This window comes from Salmo trutta, chromosome 1, assembly GCF_901001165.1.
Source record: "Salmo trutta chromosome 1, fSalTru1.1, whole genome shotgun sequence".
NCBI lineage: Eukaryota > Metazoa > Chordata > Actinopteri > Salmoniformes > Salmonidae > Salmo > Salmo trutta.
Genome location: NC_042957.1, coordinates 32128776 through 32148353, shown reverse-complemented (window position 1 = coordinate 32148353; position 19578 = coordinate 32128776). Strand labels below are relative to the sequence as shown.

The following is a 19578-nucleotide window of genomic DNA, read 5'->3' as shown; positions in this document are numbered from 1 at the left end:
TACATGGTTTAAATACACGTCAGCTCCGTTAATTTCCGAAATAACAAGACTAATGTTTAGGGCACAGTGTAAAGTGGTTACAGGTGTGATAGCTACTGTTGCAGTTTTTAGAGGAAGCTTTCTAGCTTGATGCATTTGTTGCTGTTGAAAACAGGAATCAATCGTTTTGTTTATCTAGGTCGCCATGGCAACGGCAGCAACCCCTTTCATGCGCTGAAAAAACAGCCACTAGTGACACAATAGGAAATACAAATAAAATGATTGCGAAATGGGTGGAGGAGGTGAAACCACTCAGAGTGGTGATCTGTTATGATTCGGCTGCAGTGTTGAGTAGTGTGAAGACGGGCAGGTCGGATAGGGGAGACTTGTTTGTGGAGATGATGGTACTGTTAATTGGATTGGAGATAAGGTTGGGTTGGAGCGTAATGAGAAGGCTGATGTGGTGGAAGGATGTAGGATAGAGGGTTTTAATTTGGGGGGGTTGAATTTTGATTTTAGTTAAGAACAAATTCTTATTTACAATGATGGCCTTGGAACAGTGGGTTAACTGCCTTGTTCAGAAGACAGATTTTGACCTTGTCAGCTTGGGGATTCGATCTAGCAACCTTTCAGTTACTGGCCCAACGCTCTAACCACGAAGCTACCTGCCGCCCCAATGTTGATTGTCACGTTGTGGATGATAGGCAGACATAACCTCACACTCAATGTCAACAAAACAAAGGAGATGATCGTGGACTTAAGGAAACAGCCGAGAGAGCAGCCCCCTATCCACATCGACGGGACAGTAGTGGAGAAGGTGGAAAGTTTTAAGTTCCTTGGCGTACACATCACGGACAAACTGAAATGGTCCACCCACACAGACAGCGTGGTGAAGAAGGCGCAGCAGCGCCTCTTCAACCTCAGGAGGCTGAAGAAATTCGGCTTGTCACCAAAAACACTCAAACTTTTAAAGATGCACAATCGAGAGCATCCTGTCGGGCTGTATCACCGCCTGGTACGGCAACTGCTCCGCCCACAACCGTTATGCTCTCCAGAGGGTAGTGAGGTCTGCACAACGCATCACCGGGGGCAAACTACCTGCCCTCCAGGACACCTACACCACCCAATGACACAGGAAGGCCAAAAAGATCATCAAGGACAACAACCACCCGAGCCACTGCCTGTTCACTCCGCTATCATCCAGAAGGCGAGGTCAGTACAGGTGCATCAAAGGTGGGACCGAGAGACTGAAAAACAGCTTCTATGTCAAGGCCATCAGACTGTTAAACAGCCATCACTAACATTGAGTGGCTGCTTCCAACATACTGACTCAAATCTCTAGCCACTTTAATAATTAAAAATGGGATGTAATAAATGTATCACTAGCCACTTTAAACAATGCCACTTTATATAATGTTTACATACCCTACATTAGTCATCTGATATGTATATACTGTACTCTATACCATCTACTGCATCTTGCCTATGCCGTTCGGCCATCGCTCATTCATATATTTTTATGTACATATTCTTATTCATTCCTTTACACTTGTGTGTGTATAAGGTAGTTGTTGTGAAATTCTTATTACTTGTTAGATATTACTGCATGGTCGGAGCTAGAAGCACAAGGAATTCGCTACACTCGCATTATCATCTGCTAACCATGTGTATGTGACAAATAAAAATTTGATTTAATTTGAAACAGGTCTGTGTGAGTGTTTAGGGGAGGAAACGGTGAAGCATGTGTTGATATTTTGTGAACTGTATGAAGTAGAAATTGTGTGAAAGGGTTATAGAGGCCGGACAGGGTTGGGTTTGTGTGGTGTAGTGGGGGGAGAAAAGCAGAGGGAAGTGGTGTCTAGGGCTCCATTTCACTTTCTTAGAGGAACACGACTAATGAAGAAACTGTAATGAGGTAGGCCATGACTGGCCTCGCACTCCAGTACAGTCGGTGGCGGTGTATGCACCTTAAAAGTTGGATGCGATCCGCCAACCCAGTCTCGAAGAAGAAAACGAGTTATTAGTTATTTGATCATGTGGCTTAATTAACAACAATAGTTTCGATCTTTGCTCTTCCCAGACCAATAAATAAACATGTCAGGACGACGCTGTCCCAGTTTATATGGTGTCCTACTCTCTGAATTCACCATACAACACGTTTCTGGCGGCCTTGTTCCGACACAGGTGTTTGGAGTACGCTTGATAGCTATTAACATAAGGTAACACGTGCTTTAACCAGTAGCAGTGCGTGGGTGAAATCACCGGGCAACCTCTGTCCAGTTAAATTCACAAAGGATATTACTTGTACAATAACAGACAGTTACATGACCTACAGCATGGTCAAGCAAGTTAATGTTAAAATTTTCGGACCACTAAACAATTATTAATTTAGAACCACAGATAGTTACCGCAAGTCACAAAGAAAACAGCATCTGCCGCCTTTATTCCAGCACCATTTCGACATCATCAAATATGCTTAGTCTAATACAGTGACAACTAAATTAGCCACCGGAGGAAAACGACACATCAAAATGCAACACTATTTCAGTCAATGATTTATGCTCTTAATGAGATTTGATAGGAGTTATGGCAAATCCAAGCTGTTGCGCCAGGACCATTCACAGTTTAACTCGCTCAGTTTAGCTCAATGCTAATTAGGAAATTATTATACTTTTTTTTGTTGTCAAGAGAGTCCAAGCTCGCTGGCTTCCCTTGCGTTCAATGCTGCAGGCAGCAACAATGTCATACTCGTTTGGACCAGACAACGTCACATAAATGGCCTACACGTAGAGTGTAATATACATCCAGCCTCTTGCAAATTGAAGAAAAAATAGAGATAAACATAAAATTACGTATTTTTTTTCTTGGTCATTTTTTGGGGGGGGAAGCCTGGTTTCCCTTGGAATCCATGAGTACACGGCACTGACTGTAACAGAGGTATGGACATGTGGGAACACTAACCCTATAAAGGCGTGTAGTAGTTTAACCTTTTTTAAAAAGTATTTCTCGGTGATATTAAAGTCTAATAGACCCTAACGGTAGTTGTCTACGAATGGTGTAGGAATGATACAGGTACACTTATTGCACTGCAGGCGGTGCAATGGAAGTAAACACCCCTGCGGGTAGCGCTCAAAGTGCACACAGGTATCCTCAGCAGAAGATTGATAAATTAAACTAGGCTAACCAGGAAACATGGTGACTGTTGGCCTCGTGCAATAAATCGCTTTATTTTACTGTTGGTCAGGGTGTTTTGTGCTATTCCAGTCCAAAGACCAGGGTTGACAAGACGTTTCTGGAATGAGTGAAACTTTTTAGGATCCAATCCATGTGAAATTCGTTCTAACTGAAGTGGAATATAAACGCCAAAAGGGGACGGCTTACATTTTATTTGATCACAACCTGGTTTAGTATGATAAACCAGTGAGTATTCACAATGGAAATTCGAGGTACGTGCTTGCGGTGTTGTCAGACTGTTTTCCCGTGTTTTAATAAACCGCCGTCAGATTCAGAGCCGGGGAAGGAGTTCAGCGAAATCGTGGTGATCAAAAACATTCATGCGGAGCATCCCACCAACAGGGCTTTGCCACCAATACCCCTTGGGAGACGGGGCAACGTTTATATCGCCCTCTATGATTATACCGCCCGAACCGTGGAGGACTTGAGTTTCAATGCCGGGGACATGTTAGACGCTCTAGACAAAGGTGCTGGTGATTGGTGGTATGCAAAAGCACTCACTGGAATTTCAGCTACCAAGAAGGGTTACATTCCAGCCAATTATGTGGCACCTGTGGAGAGCCTGGATGCGGAGCCGTAAGTAGCCTACCAATATACATTTAAAATGATGCGCTGGGTGAATGATTCTATTGAACTAGTTGATATATGCTACTGTATAGACTAGACTAGAACAGCACCAGGTCAGGTTTGATGAATGGTGGCTTCATTCAAAGAGGCGAAGAACAAAATGGGCTACAGAAAACACAGTAGCCTATTAAAATTCATTCTACATCCCTTATAACCTTTACTTATTCTTGGGCAGTTTGAGGCCAGAGTAAAGCAGAAAAGACTCTCACACACTTGAGGCATGTTCCAGAGTTGCTTTACCCCTGATCCCACTGATCACCTAGCCATCGTTTTAGGAGGGGACACTATCTACCTGACACTCTTCTGTTGTGCTTATTTGATTAACCATCATAACTGACCTGTTGGTATCCCTACACCACTGGACCATTCCAAGGAGGATCTGGCAAATATTTGTATACATTCACAGTTTATGAGCATGTTCTATATAGCCTTGGTGCAATCTGGTGTTGAATGTTTATTATCCCAATACAAAGATGAGCTAAATTCAGAGTTGCACATTGACTCGGTGTTGTGGAATATGATGAGTCACCATACTGTAAGTGCTTTATGGATTCCCAGCACTTCCTCATAACCTAGTCCTAGATGAGGCCTCAGATTTGGGTGACTGCTCTCAAACAAACACATGGCACACAACTAACCAACAGTTGACATAGGCTACAGTAATGTCATTGTTTTGAAATTTACAAAGCACTGGTGTTTGGTTTAATGCACTCCAACTTTTGATATTGTGAACAGATTAAGTCAAAAGGCAAATGCCACACTATTAGTGCTGTTCCATGTATCTAGACCTAAGTGATTGGTCAAACAAGTTAATAAGGAAGTACAATGAATGAGTTAATAATTATCCAGATCAGATGAAAATACAACTGTAAAAGTGATTAAAGTCTAAAGCGATTCAATGTAGCTGTATTTACATTTTGAAAACCGTTTGTAGGGTCAACACACATACAAGTGCACTGTTTAAATATAGAAAGAAACCGGTTAAGCAAGGAAATTGCACTTCGCATGACATGGCGTAGAGTAAAACTTGGGTATCTTGGTCAAAAGTAATGTTTGGGTAATGCTTTGAAATAATGGAACATGTACCATTCAGAAATGGTCTGTTCAAGAATTATGGAAATAATTAATCTTATCATACCCTATTAAAAACAACTAACCGCACCTTTTATTCAATGTATCAATGCCAGTGAGACATACAATTCAAAGTAAAGTGTTTCATATGTAAAAAAAAAAAAAAAACAATATTTACTAATGAGGTGTCCATCTTCTGAACAAAGTCAGTGATCTTATTTTGGGTGTGACTCAAGTATTGTCCTGGTGATCATCCCCATGAAACTGGTTTTAGTTAAGCTGCAGTCTAGTTTTTGCCTTTCTCAACACACTGTCTGTGGGAATGTTTATTTGTTTTAAATTGAGCTTTTATTTAACTAGGCAAGTCAGTTAAGAACACATTCTTTATTTACGATGACTGACTACACCGGCCAAACCCAGACAACGCTGGGCCAATTGTGCGCCGCCCGATGGGACTCCCAGTCACGGCCGAGTGTGATGCATCCTGCGAAACCTTGAGGGTTTTGTCTTGGTAATCAGGACTTGTTTTACTGAAGTATCACGGTCTCGTAGTGTACATAAACTGATTAACTTGATCAGTGGATGCCTATCGTATCAATCGTATAGATCTGTTTGATGTATTGGTAAAACCCCTAAGCTAGGCGAACGCCTTAATGTACCTACCCACCAAGTAAATATCACTGTGCAGTGCCAGTGAATATCTATGATGCTGGGGTTGACCGTTGTTTCCTCCTGTTCTGCTATACAGATGGTACTTTGCGGACACCAAGAGACTGGATGCTGAGAAGCTGCTTCTGTCTGAGGGGAACCAGCATGGAGCCTTTCTCATCAGACACTCTGAGAGTCAGAAAGGAGAGCTCTCACTCTCAGGTAAATCTCAGCGTCGTCGTCTTGTACTTGTCGCGTCTGCAAGAGACTAAAGCTCAGATCTGTCACCCACCAAGTATGCACTCTCGCAATATGCTATTGGAACAGGTTTTGAATGACTTTGTGATGTTTGACACATTTTGTGTTTTCGACTCTATTGTTCAGGATTGTATTTTGTGGTTTTATTTTTCGATCAGTCTATTTCCGTGTGATCCCGGTATGAGGAGGGAACTCGATGCACAAATAACTCAAGTTGTTTCTTCGTTCCTGAACAATCCCCACTTCACTCTGGGTAAATCACAGTCTCCCATAGTGCACTGAAGTGTTTGATGGTTCAAGGTCATAAAGTTAAACAAATAGGGAGACCTCTAATTCTCAAAAAGAGACTGTGATAACATCACTTAGGGCCACATGAGTCTGGCTGGCCTTTTCTGTCGGAAGGAAAAAGTCCCTTGCTTATACATTTATAGTGGTGTATAAACTTAGTCACGACAAATGTGATAGTCTCATATTAACCTGATTACAGGAAAGTTCAGTGGTGTTGCTATCTGCCTTTGCATTGTTCATGTTAATAATAGTCATATAATAATAGTCATATAATATAATAGTCATATAATAATAGTCATATAATATAATAATAGTCATATAATAGTCATAATAATAGTCATGGGCGTTTGAATGTAAAAAGCCCCATGAGCACTAACTAATATATAAAGTAGTTGGAGCACATGAAATTTGGTGTCAAATGAAAGCTAAGAGTTTATTTTTATGTTATTAATGCATATATACATTCTTCAACCTTTTTCAATCTTAAAAATTAGGAATAAGAAAATACTTTGATTTCTGGTCAAACAAATGGAAAAGGGGTCTTAAACATCTAGCAGAAAAAGTCTTAAAAGGTATTAGAAATGCATAAAAACGCATTGTTGAAGTAAAGACCCCTGCCAACTAATATCAAGATTTATATTATTAATTTAACCTTTGTTTAACTAGGCAAGTCAGTTAAGAACCAAATTCTTATTTACAATGACGGCCTACCCCAGCCAAACCCGGATGATGCTGGGCCAATTGTGCACCGCCCTATGGGACTCCCAATCACGGCCAAATGTAATACAGCCTGGATTCAAACCAGGGACTGTAGTGACACCTCATTCAGTGCCTTAGACCGCTGCGTCACTCGGGAGCTCTGGTTTTGTAGAAATTATTTGCCTTCTGTAAGTGTAAAAAAATAAATATTGAGTCTTGTCATTGTCTTGTAATTCTGTTACCAAAAGCCCACATGTCTTTAAGATATTTTCTAATTCCTCTCCCGGATAATGAAAGTTTACATAACTAACTGGTAGGTCTACCCCTTGTTACTTAATGTTTTTACTAATAACAATGTGGTTTGATTTAAGTGCTTAAAACATTATTTTATCAAATCGGTAATAGAATGCCTGCAACTGAATTGGCTACAACGGGAATTCATAGTTGTCACAAACCAAAGTTGGGTCGCCTGCTACTGTCCTCCCTTCCACTGTTTTCTTTCTCTTTCTGTGGTGTGGTGGTCAAAGCAAAAGTGTGAAAACAGTCTGGACAACCCCTCCATCTGTCTTTGTCGTTCTTCTCTCTTTCTTTCTCCATGTCGCTCTTTCTCTCTCCCTGTCGCTCTCGCTCTCCCTCTCTCTCCAGTTAGTCAACTCTGCCTGTTCTTACTGACACTTACCCATGAGCCCCCTCTCTTCCCATTTTCCCCCTAAAATGATAAATAAATTAAACAAGATCAGCTTTAAAAATATATTTCTCCCTGTTTCCTTTCTCCTTCATGAGATACAATCAGTTGTTTTGTAACTTTTTGTTGTTGTATATTTATTCTTTTTAAACTGGATTAATATCTTCCCATTTACTGTAACCAGCCTTCTCACCCACTGAACACCGACACCGGACATCCATGATGTTAAAAAGTAGTTAAAATTTGGTCAGTCCAAATTTGAACCAATCATAAGTGTCTGTTTTCTAAATTTGGGCAGCACAGTACAGATAAGTAGTGTATTCAGTAGGTCAGTAAAGTTTAGTACAAGAGTAGAGTACAGTATAATTTACTGAACTTTACTGAACTCTACTGTACTCCATTCTACTGTACTCTACTGTGCTGTACTGTGATGTCCAAACTTGCGAAACATAGACGTCTATGATTGGTACAGATTTGGTCCAGACCAACCAAATTTGGTCTTGTTTGAGCTCATTAGAAAAATAGCCAGTGTGTAGAATAATACCTAAACATGCAAAAGAGGATATTACATTTTTCTACCTTTTGTGTACTAGGGGTTACATCACCATGAGGAGAATGACATTCGTAATGATGCATTTCTGTATGGTACAGATCAGGGACCCATGACGTCATTCTCTTCACTTACTGTAGTTCAATAACCCAAAATAAAACGTAATTTTAGTCAAACTCAGTGTCATAACTGAGACCTCATTATTTCTGCAGACATCTTTGGTTCTTAATTCAGAGGAGATATTTAAGAGTTTTTGGAAAACATGGTCACCGAAAAAACTGAGGGAGATTTCCTGTTATTCTGTTAACCAAACTTTACTTCTCTACTGTTCTTCAAGTAAATATGTTTTTAACTTTTCAGTGGAAATTGTTTAAAGTAGTCCTTGTGCATAGTTGTATGGTTTGTTTAACTTTGCAATCAATATTTTGTGGTTTGGCATTGTCTCGGCATCCTTCTGTTACCACGGACTTGTAATTTCTGAACGTCTTCAGTACAATGAGCCAAATCACCAAAAATAGTGTTTTCATGTAGGCAGCTCATTATTCCATAATGGCCATATAAACAGATTTTAACATGGTACTTTCCCCATTTATTTACTCTTCGGCACACATTTTCATGGCCATGGTTGATTTTACTGTCTTCATTCACACTTTTTAGTATTCTGCCCTTATGCTTTTGTATGGATCTTTCAGTACTGGACCAGTGCAAAGTGAAGCACTACAAAGTAAGGAAGATGGACTCTGGAGGCTACTACGTGTCGGCGTCCAAGAACTTCCTAACTCTGAGGGAGTTGGTGGAACACTACTCAAAACTGGAAGATGGTCTCTGTGTACGGCTGCTTGAACCATGTAAAAAGGTATGGTGTTCCGTTTACTTTCTTTGTTAACTACTGTATCGTGTGATTGCGATAAATCGGATTTGTTTAGTGGCCCTCTTGATCTGAATTGACGTACACACACTTTATGGAACTAATGTGCCTGGCAAATTTGCTAAAGATATCCAGATCACAGAAACCCTCTTCAAATAGTGGGCCTAATACAATAGCTTGATGCTGATCCTAGCCTGATGCTGATCCTAGCCTGATGCTGATCCTAGCCTGATGCTGTTCCGTGTCAACCATGTATAGCACCATTGACCGTTCACAAAGGACAATAGAACAACAGTCATGTGGTTTTCCTGAACAGTAAAGAGGACAGGGTGTCAGGTTCTGCTTTGGGACAGTTCCTGTCTCTGCTGATTGTTGTATCTCTCTCGTGTCAGATGGAGGCGCCTCAGACCCATGGTCTGTCCTACAACACTGCCGACCACTGGGAGATTGACCGGACGTCTGTCAAACTGCTGAATAAACTGGGCGCTGGGCAATTTGGAGAGGTTCATGAAGGCCTCTGGAACGACACCACTGCAGTAGCAGTGAAGACCCTCAAACCTGGTAAATAGCCTGTACAACACAAACACAGGACTTAAACCCATAAAATCACGTTATTTCAAATCCTTAATTTTGTATCTCCTTAAAGTTCCAATGCAGCTGTTTTTATCTCAATATCAAATCATTTCTGGGTAACAATTTAAGTACTGTATGTACACTGAACAAAAAAAGATACGCAACATGTAATGTGTTGGTCCCATGTTTCATGAGCTGAAATTAAAGAGGCCAGAAATGTGCCATACGCACAAAAAGCTTATTTCTCATATTTTTTCACAAATTAGTTTACATCCCTGTTAGTGAGCATTTCTCATTTGCCAAGATAATCCATCCACCTGACAAGTGTGGCATATCAAGAAGCGGATTAAACAGGATTATCATTACACAGGTGCACCTTGTGCTGGGGACAATAAAAGATCACTCTAAAATGTGCAGTTTTGTCACACAACACAATGCCACAGATGTCTCTAGTCATGAGGGAGTGTGCAATTGGCATGCTGACTGCAGGAATGTCCACCTAAACTGTTGCCAGAAAATTAAATGTTAATTTCTCGACCATAAGCCGCCTCCAGTGTCGTTTTAAAGAATTTGTCAGTACGTCCAACCGGCCTCACAGCTGCAGACCACGTGTATGGAGTTGTGTGGAGGAACTGTTTGCTGATGTCAACGCTGTGAAAAGAGTGGAATGGGCAGGCATTTTATCGATGTAAATTTGAATGCAGAGATACTGTGATGAGATCTTGAGGCCCATTGTTGTGCCATTCATCCGCCGCCATCACCTCATGTTTCAGCATGATAATGCACGGCCCAATGTCTCAAGGATCTGTACACAATTCCTGGAAGCTGAAAATGTTCCAGTTTTCCCATGGCCTGCATGCTCACCAGACATGTCACCCGTTGAGCATGTTTGGGATGCTTTGGATCGACGTGTACAATAGCATGTTCCAGTTCCCGTTGATATCCAGCAACTTCGCAGAGCCATTGCAGAGAAGTGGGACAACATTCCACAAGATACCAGATACTGACTGATTTTCCTATCCACCTTATTTTTTATATATATACACTGCTCAAAAAAATAAAGGGAACACTTAAACAACACAATGTAACTCCAAGTCAATCACACTTCTGTGAAATCAAACTGTCCACTTAGGAAGCAACACTGATTGACAATAAATTTCACATGCTGTTGTGCAAATGGAATAGACAACAGGTGGAAATTATAGGCAATTAGCAAGACACCCCCAATAAAGGAGTGGTTCTGCAGGTGGGGACCACAGACCACTTCTCAGTTCCTATGCTTCCTGGCTGATGTTTTGGTAACTTTTGAATGCTGGTGGTGCTTTCACTCTAGTGGTAGCATGAGACGGAGTCTACAACCCACACAAGTGGCTAAGGTAGTGCGGCTCATCCAGGATGGCACATCAATGCGAGCTGTGGCAAGAAGGTTCGCTGTGTCTGTCAGCGTAGTGTCCAGAGCATGGAGGCGCTACCAGGAGACAGGCCAGTACATCAGGAGACGTGGAGGAGGCCGTAGGAGGGCAACAACCCAGCAGCAGGACCGCTACCTCCGCCTTTGTGCAAGGAGGAGCAGGAGGAGCACTGCCAGAGCCCTGCAAAATGACCTCCAGCAGGCCTCAAACGGTCAGAAACAAACTCCATGAGGGTGGTATGAGGGCCCGACGTCCACAGGTGGGGGTTGTGCTTACAGCCCAACACCGTGCAGGACGTTTGGCATTTGCCAGAGAACACCAAGATTGGCAAATTCGCCACAGGCGCCCTGTGCTCTTCACAGATGAAAGCAGGTTCACACTGAGCACGTGACAGACGTGACAGAGTCTGGAGATGCTGTGGAAAACGTTCTGCTGCCTGCAACATCCTCCAGCATGACCGGTTTGGCGGTGGGTCAGTCATGGTGTGGGGTGGCATTTCTTTGGGGGGCCGCACAGCCCTCCATGTGCTCGCCAGAGGTAGCCTGACTGCCAGTAGGTACCGAGATGAGATCCTCAGACCCCTTGTGAGACCATATGCTGGTGCGGTTGGCCCTGGGTTCCTCCTAATGCAAGACAATGCTAGACCTCATGTGGCTGGAGTGTGTCAGCAGTTCCTGCAAGAGGAAAGCATTGATGCTATGGACTGGCCCGCCCATTCCCCAGACCTGAATCCAATTGAGCACATCTGGGACATCATGTCTCGCTCCATCCACCAATGCCACGTTGCACCACAGACTGTCCAGGAGTTGGCGGATGCTTTAGTCCAGGTCTGGGAGGAGATCTCCCAGGAGACCATCCGCCACCTCATCAGGAGCATGCCCAGGCGTTGTAGGGAGGTCATACAGGCACGTGGAGGCCACACACACTACTGAGCCTCATTTTGACTTGTTTTAAGGACATTACATCAAAGTTGGATCAGCCTGTAGTGTGGTTTTCCACTTTAATTTTGAGTGTGACTCCAAATCCAGACCTCCATGGGTTGATAAATTGGATTTCCATTGATTATTTTTGTGTGATTTTGTTGTCAGCACATTCAACTATGTAAAGAAAAAAGTATTTAATAAGATTATTTCTTTCATTCAGATCTAGGATGTGTTGTTTAAGTGTTCCCTTTATTTTTTGAGCAGTGTGTGTGTATGTATGTATGTATGTATATATATATATATATATATATATATATGTATGTATGTATGTATATATATATATATATATATATATATATATATATATATATATATATATATATATATATATATATATATATATATATATACAGTTGAAGTTTACATACACTTAGGTTGGAGTCCTTAAAACTCAACCACTCCACAAATGTATTGTCAACAAACTATAGTTTTGGCAAGTCGGTTAGGACATCTACTTTGTGCATGACACAAGTCATTTTTCCAACAATTGTTTACAGACAGATTATTTCACTTATAAGTCACTGTATCACAATTCCAGTGGGTCAGAAGTTTACATACACTAAGTTGACTGTGCCTTTTAAACAGCTTGGAAAATTCCAGAAAATTATGTCATGGCTTTAGAAGCTTCTGATCGGCTAATTGACGACATTTGAGTCAATTGGAGGTATACCACTTGGATGTATTTCAAGGCCTACCTTCAAACTCAGTGCCTCTTTGCTTGTCATCATGGGGAAATCAAAAGAAATCAGCCAAGACCTCAGAAAATAAATTGTAGACCTTCACAAGTCTGGTTCATCCTTGGGAGCAATTTTCAAACGCCTGAAGGTACCACGTTCATCTGCACAAACAATGGTACGCAAGTATAAACACCATGGGACCACGCAGCCGTCATACTGCTCAGGAAGGAGACGCATTCTGTCTCCTGGAGATTAACATACTTTGGTGCGAAAAGTGCAAATCAATCCCAGAACAACAGCAAAGGACCTTGTGAAGATTCTGGAGGAAGCAGGTACAAAAGTATCTATATCCACAGTAAAACGAGTCCTATATCGACAACCTGAAAGGCTGCTTAGCAAGGAATAAGCCACTGCTCCAAAACCGCCATAACAAAAGCCAGACTACGGTTTGCAACTGCACATGGGGACAAAGATTGGACTTTTTGGAGAAATGTCCTCTGGTCTGATGAAACAAAAATCGAACTGTTTGGCGATAATGACCATCGTTATGTTTGGAGGAAAAAGGGGAAGGCTTGCAAGCCAAAGAACACCATCCCAACCGTGAAGCACGGGGGTGGCAGCATCATGTTGTGGGGGAGCTTTGCTGCAGGAGGGACTGGTGCACTTCACAAAATAGATGGCATCATGAGGAAGGAAAATGATGTGTATATATTGAAGCAACAGGTCCCGTGTGGCTCAGTTGGTAGAGCATGGTGTTTGCAACGCCAGGTTTGTGGGTTCGATTCCCACGGGGGACTAGTACGGAGAATTTTTTTTTTTAATGAAATGTATGCATTCACTACTGTAAGTCGCTCTGGATAAGAGCGTCTGCTAAATGACTAAAATGTAAATGTAACATCTCAAGACATCAGTCCGGAAGTTAAAGCTTGGTCGTAAATGGGTCTTCCAAATGGACAATAACCCCAAGCATACTTCCAAAGTTTGGGCAAAATGGCTTAAGGACAACAAAGTCAAGGTATTGGAGTGGCCATCACAAAGCCCTGACCTCAATCTCATAGACAATTTGTGGGCAGAACTAAAAAAGTGTTTTTGCTGAGCAAGGAGGCTTACTAACCTGACTCAGTTACACCAGCTCTGTCAGGAGGAATGGGCCATAATTCACCCAACTTATTGTGGGAAGCTTGTGGAAGGCTACCCAAAACGTTTGACACAAGTTAACCAATTTAAAGGCATTGCTACCAAACACTAATTGAGTGTATGTAAACTTCTGACCCACTGGGAATGTGATGAAAGAAATAAAAGCTTTAATAAATCATTCTCTTTACTATTATTCTGACATTGCACATTCTTAAAATAAAGTGGTGATCCTAACTGACCTAAGACATGGAATTTTTACTCAGATTAAATGTCAGGAATTGTGAAAAACTGAGATTAAATGTATTTGGCTAAGGTATATGTACACTTCCGTCTTCAACTGTGTATGTATGTGTGTGTGTATATATATATGTGTATTAATTTGTTTTTTTTGCCCCCTTTTTCTCCCCAATTTTGTGATATCCAATTGCGTTCTTGTCTCATCGCTGCAACTCCCCAATGGGCTCGGCAGAGGCGAAGGTCTAGTCAGGCATCCTCCAAAACATGACCCGTCAAACCGCGCTTCTTAATACCCGCCCACTTAACCCGGAAGTGTGTCGGAGGAAACACTGTTCAACTGACGATTGAAGTCAGCCTGCAGGCACCCGGCCCACCACAAGGAGTTACTAGAGCGCGATGAGCCATATAAAGCCCCCCTTGGCCAAACCCTCCCCTAACCCGGACGATGCTGGGCCAATATTGCTGCGTCACGGCCAGTTGTGACACAGCCTGGGATCAAACCCATGTCTGTAGTGACGCCTCAAGCACTGCGATGCAATGCCTTAGACCGTTGAGCCACTCGGGTGGCCCCCTACCTTTTTTTAAGGTATCTGTGAACAACAGATGCATACCTGTTTTCTAAGTCATGTGAAATCCTAATGAATTTATTTAAATTTACTCATTTCCTTATATGAACTGTAACTCAGTAAAAACTTTGAAATTGTTGTGTTTATATTTTTGTTCAGTATATGAAACACAGGAAAATCCCGTTTTTGACTGCACTTGACATTTAAAACATTTCTCGTCACAGTGCAGGTTGGATTGAATTCCAGCTAGTGTTAGAGTGCAATACAACATATACATGTTATTGTTATCCCAGGCACCATGGACGCTAAGGACTTCCTACAGGAGGCCCATATCATGAAGACACTGCGGCACCCCAAACTGATCCAGCTCTACGCCGTGTGTACTGTGGAGGAACCCATCTACATCATCACAGAGCTCATGAAGAATGGCAGTCTGCTGGATTATCTCCAACGTAAGAACACACTAGTGTATTGCATTGTAACCTACCTACACACAAGACCACTGCACTTTCCTCATTGTACCGAACCCTGGTTGTTGTTGGACGTTTAGATTAGAACACCACCTCAACAATGTGCCAACTGTAGAGAGTTGAAATACAGTACAGACTTTTCTTTAATTTATGTAACTGAGTGATGTGTATAGGGAACGTTTTAGATGAAGTGTTAATTTGGCAACAACCCAAAAAAGATACAGTTTTGCTCCCTCTTCACTTTGTGTGATACAGTTGCCTGTAAAGAATATGCTAAATGCATCACACGGGCCATGCTTCTATATTTTGAAAGTTACATACAGTGCATTCAGAAAGTGTTCAGACCACTTCCCTTTTTCCTCAATTTATTATGTTACAGCCTTATTCTAAAATTGATTTTTTTTTATATATCCTCATCAGTCTTCACACAATACCTCATAATGACAAAGTGAAAAAGGTTTTTTTTTTGCAAATGTATAAAAAATATTATTTACAGAAGTATTCAGACCCTTTGCTACGAGACTCGAAATTGAGCTCAGGTGCATTCTGTTTCCATTCATCATCCTTGAGATATTTCTACAACTTCATTGGAGTCCACCTGTAATAAATTCAATTGATTGTACATGATTTGGAAAGGCACATACCTGTCTATATAAGGTCCCACAGTTGACAGTGCATGTCAGAGCAAAAACCAAGCCACGAGGTTGATGGAACTGTCCGTAGAACTCCGAGAGAGGATTGTGTCAAGGCATGGGGAAGGGTACCAAAACATTTCTGCAGCATTGAAGGTCCCCAAGAACACAGTGGCCTCCATCATTCTTACATGGAAGGAGTTTGGAACCACCAAGACTCTTCCTAGAGCTGGCCGCCCAGCCAAACAGAGCAATCGGGGTAGAAGGGCCTTGGTCAGGGAGGTGACCAAGAACCCAATGGTCATTCTGACAAAGCTCCAGAGTTCCTCTGTGGAGATGGGAGAACCTTCCAGAAGGACAACCATCTCTGCATCACTCCACCAATCAGGCCTTTATGGTAGTGGCCAGACTGAAGCCATTCCTTAGTTAAAGGCACATGACAGCCTGCTTGGCATTTGCTAAAAGGCACCTAAAGACTCAGATCATGAGAAACAAGATTCTCTGGTCTGATTAAACCAAGATTAAACTCTTTGGCCTGAATGCCAAGTGTCACATCTGGAGGAAACCTGGCACCATCCCTACGGTGAAGCATGGGAGGCAGCATCATGCTGTGGGGATGTTTTTCAGCGGCAGGAACTGGGAGACTAGTCAGGATAGAGGGAAATATGAACGGAGCAAAGTACAGAGATAGTTGATGAAAACCTGCTTAGGACTTCAGACTGGGGCGAAGGTTCACCTTCCAACAGGACAAAGACCCTAAGCACACAGCCAAGACATTGCAGGAGTGGCTTTGGGACAAGTCTCTGAATGTCCTTGAGTGGCCCAGCCAGAGCCTGGACTTGAACCTGATCAAAAATCTCTGGAGAGACCTGAAAATAGCTGTGTAGTGACACTCCCCATCCAACCTGACAGTGCTTGAGTGGATCTGCAGAGAAGAAAGTACAGGTGTGCCAAGCTTGTAGTGTCATACCCAAGAAGACTCTAGGCTGTAATTGCTGCCTAAGGTGCTTCAACAAAGTGCTGAGTGAGGGTCTGAATATTTATGTAAATGTAAAAAAAATGTAAAAAAATAACTGTTCTAAAAACCTGTTCACTTTGTCATTATGGGGTATTGTGTGTAGATTGAGGGGGAAATAACTATTTAATCAATTTTAAAATAAGGCTGTAATGTAACAAAATGTGAAAAAGTCAAGGGGTCTGAATACTTTCCGAATGCACTGTATATTTAATATAATCTGATGTTATGGACTCCCTGGTGACTGCTAGCACTCCTTGAATTTTTCTCCCAATGTGAGATGCTGTGCCATAGCGTGAAATATGCAGTGTCATTGCCTGTCAGAGTGATAGTCACCTCTTGGAGCAGCCATGTGAAATTGATGTTGGTGGCCCCTGTCTGCATTACATCCCCTATATTTTACTAGACGCCCTTACACACTGGCACAAATGCAGACATTCGGCCATTACTAGCAATTGTTTTAGGGGGGACTCTAAACTTCAGAAACTTTTGCAAAGAATCGCATAGTCATACCTTTGCATGCACACTGTTATTCTGGAAATTGTACTACAACATTTTACTTAAGCACTCATTAGAATGAAATATCAGTTCTCTGACCATGGTACTTACCTTCTCTCCTCCACAGAGGACAAGGGTACGCAGCTGGTAATCTCAGACCAGATAGAGATGGCGGCCCAGGTGGCTGCTGGGATGGCTTACCTGGAGCTGCAGAACTACATCCACAGAGACCTGGCAGCCCGCAACGTTCTGGTGGGAGAAAACAACATTTGCAAGGTGGCTGACTTTGGCCTCGCCAGAGTCTTCATGGTGGGTATCTCCATCTTTTTGTAAGAAAAACAAGAAAAGGGGATAATTTGTTATTAGTTGGGACTGTTTGTCAAGAATTTGGCGCCAAGGTCTTTCTCAAGACCAGTCTCCATTTCTCTTTCTAAGACATGAAATCAAACTGTTGGAGGCCCACTAAAAGTATTTATTTATTCTGCTCTTTTAAAGTATTGAGGATTCAGATTTTATTTCTGTTGTTTTAGATGGAGAGTGAGAACGTTTACAACGCTAAAGAGGGCACTAAGTTCCCTGTGAAATGGACCGCCCCAGAGGCCATCCACAGTGGCAAGTTCACCATCAAGTCTGACGTGTGGTCCTTCGGCATTCTGCTATATGAGATCATGACCTTTGGCGGGATGCCCTATCCAAGTAAGACTTTTACATGCATGTTTAATGTATTACTCAATAGAAAATAAAGCTGGTGTGATCAGTCAGTGTTAATCCTGTTATTTACTACCGTGGACTTTTTGAGTGTACATTATTGTAAGTGGGCGGGGTAGGAATATTGTATGAGTAGCATGCACTACAGTCAACAGTTTAAAAAAAACACCTGACACCCTGTCTATTTGTACACCACTTGCAATTTCAAGGGAGCGTTCATAGTTTATCCACACTAAATGCACAGCATCAGGTTAGATTGTGTTACTGTGTGAGATCAGAACTATAGTCCCCTGTTATTGTTCCAGCCATGACCAACTACGAGGTGGTTCAGCAGCTGCCCAAAGGCTACAGGATGCCGAACCCATCACGCTGTCCCAAGGTGATGTATGAGATCATGTCTGACTGCTGGAAGGAGAATGAGAACGACAGACCCACCTTTGAGACCCTACAGTGGAAGCTAGAGGACTTCTTTGACCTGGATGTGAACTCCTACGATGACGCCCACCATTACTAGTACTGTTTTCAGGGATCAATGATGCTCTGCTCATGGGTCAGCAGAGGAAAGTAGGGTATGTCCACTGTGCCACAAGTAATATAATCAAATAAAGGCATTTCATACTCCCAACACTTTGTATCTAGCATGCAGGTAGCATTGATTTTAGCATTGTTGAACTGCCCTCTCCCTGACCACATTATGGTTGAATATCTATTTTTTAGGATTATATTTTGCGGTCGAACACGTGGGACCATAAAATGTTTGATCAGAAAATATTGTTTGTGGAGGTTTTATTTGGCTGCTCATGTATTGTCATTAAAGAAAGTCCGACATGACTATGACGGATAATCCTCTATTGTAACTGTCGTTTGTGACACTCCCACTTTTTAAGATTTTGTTCGCCAAACTTAATGCACTTTTAAATCGGTGATACTGAGACTGCTAAACTCACTAGATGCTCTTTGATGACATCACAAACTCTGTCCATGGCCCGGTTGGGCTTTCATAACAACAGCTGTTCTCCGGTAAGACTGATGGAGCTATCTAGATTGGCGAAATAGTTCTGCATTCACTCTGCATTCTTCCACTGCTTGGCTGCCAAGTATTCATCAGGCGTATATTGTTTGTTTTGCTTTATCCACCCTGAAGCATGGTGAGAGAGGGCACTATGTCACTGAACACTCATGAATACATAGGAATGACCGAGTAATGTTGATAGAATATTTTTACAGAAAGAGTAGATATGATTCAACTGGACAGAATTGGATTTGGGGGAAGGATTTGGAGAGTAAATCTTATTGTACATTCACCTAATGTCTATGTATGTCATAGTGGGGATGCTGTTATTGTGCAATAGGAACTGGAATTGAATAACCGGAGACTGCTTGCTCTCCACACTGCATTGGCCTTATGTTGATTGAATGATGGATCGGAGGTGTTGGAATGTGCCACCTCCTTTCTCGCTCTGTAGCGTGCCTATTTTATGGATCAATGACTGAAAAGTTGTGACACTGGACTTATTTGGTGAGACCGGAATTGTACAAGTGCTTGTTGATAATTACCAATCACTTTGTAAAATATTTTATACGTTTTTAAAAATGTCTGATTGTACTTGTAGATCATAACCTGTATGAAAGTGTACACTTCATAAAAAAAAACAAGATTATTTCCTTAAATGTGTTTATTGAAAGATTAATTGAATGTCATGTTTGATACATAAGAATAAGACCTTTTTTTGTATAAATTTGTTTTAATTAATCTGTGGTGA

The 19578-nt window shown here is 41.9% G+C and overlaps 1 protein-coding gene across 1 annotated transcript; it reads left to right on the top strand.

Moving 5' to 3' along the window:
* The first annotated feature begins 2908 nt into the window (after window positions 1–2908).
* LOC115194206 (tyrosine-protein kinase SRK2-like) lies at window positions 2909–19227 on the top strand. The gene is made up of 8 exons (XM_029753685.1): window positions 2909–3789; window positions 5660–5781; window positions 8732–8895; window positions 9300–9468; window positions 14786–14944; window positions 17235–17416; window positions 17638–17803; window positions 18121–19227. Exons 1-8 carry the CDS (start codon window positions 3413–3415, stop codon window positions 18327–18329), a joined length of 1548 nt encoding a protein of 515 aa, XP_029609545.1. The 5' UTR covers window positions 2909–3412; the 3' UTR covers window positions 18330–19227.
* The last annotated feature ends 351 nt before the right edge of the window (window positions 19228–19578 follow it).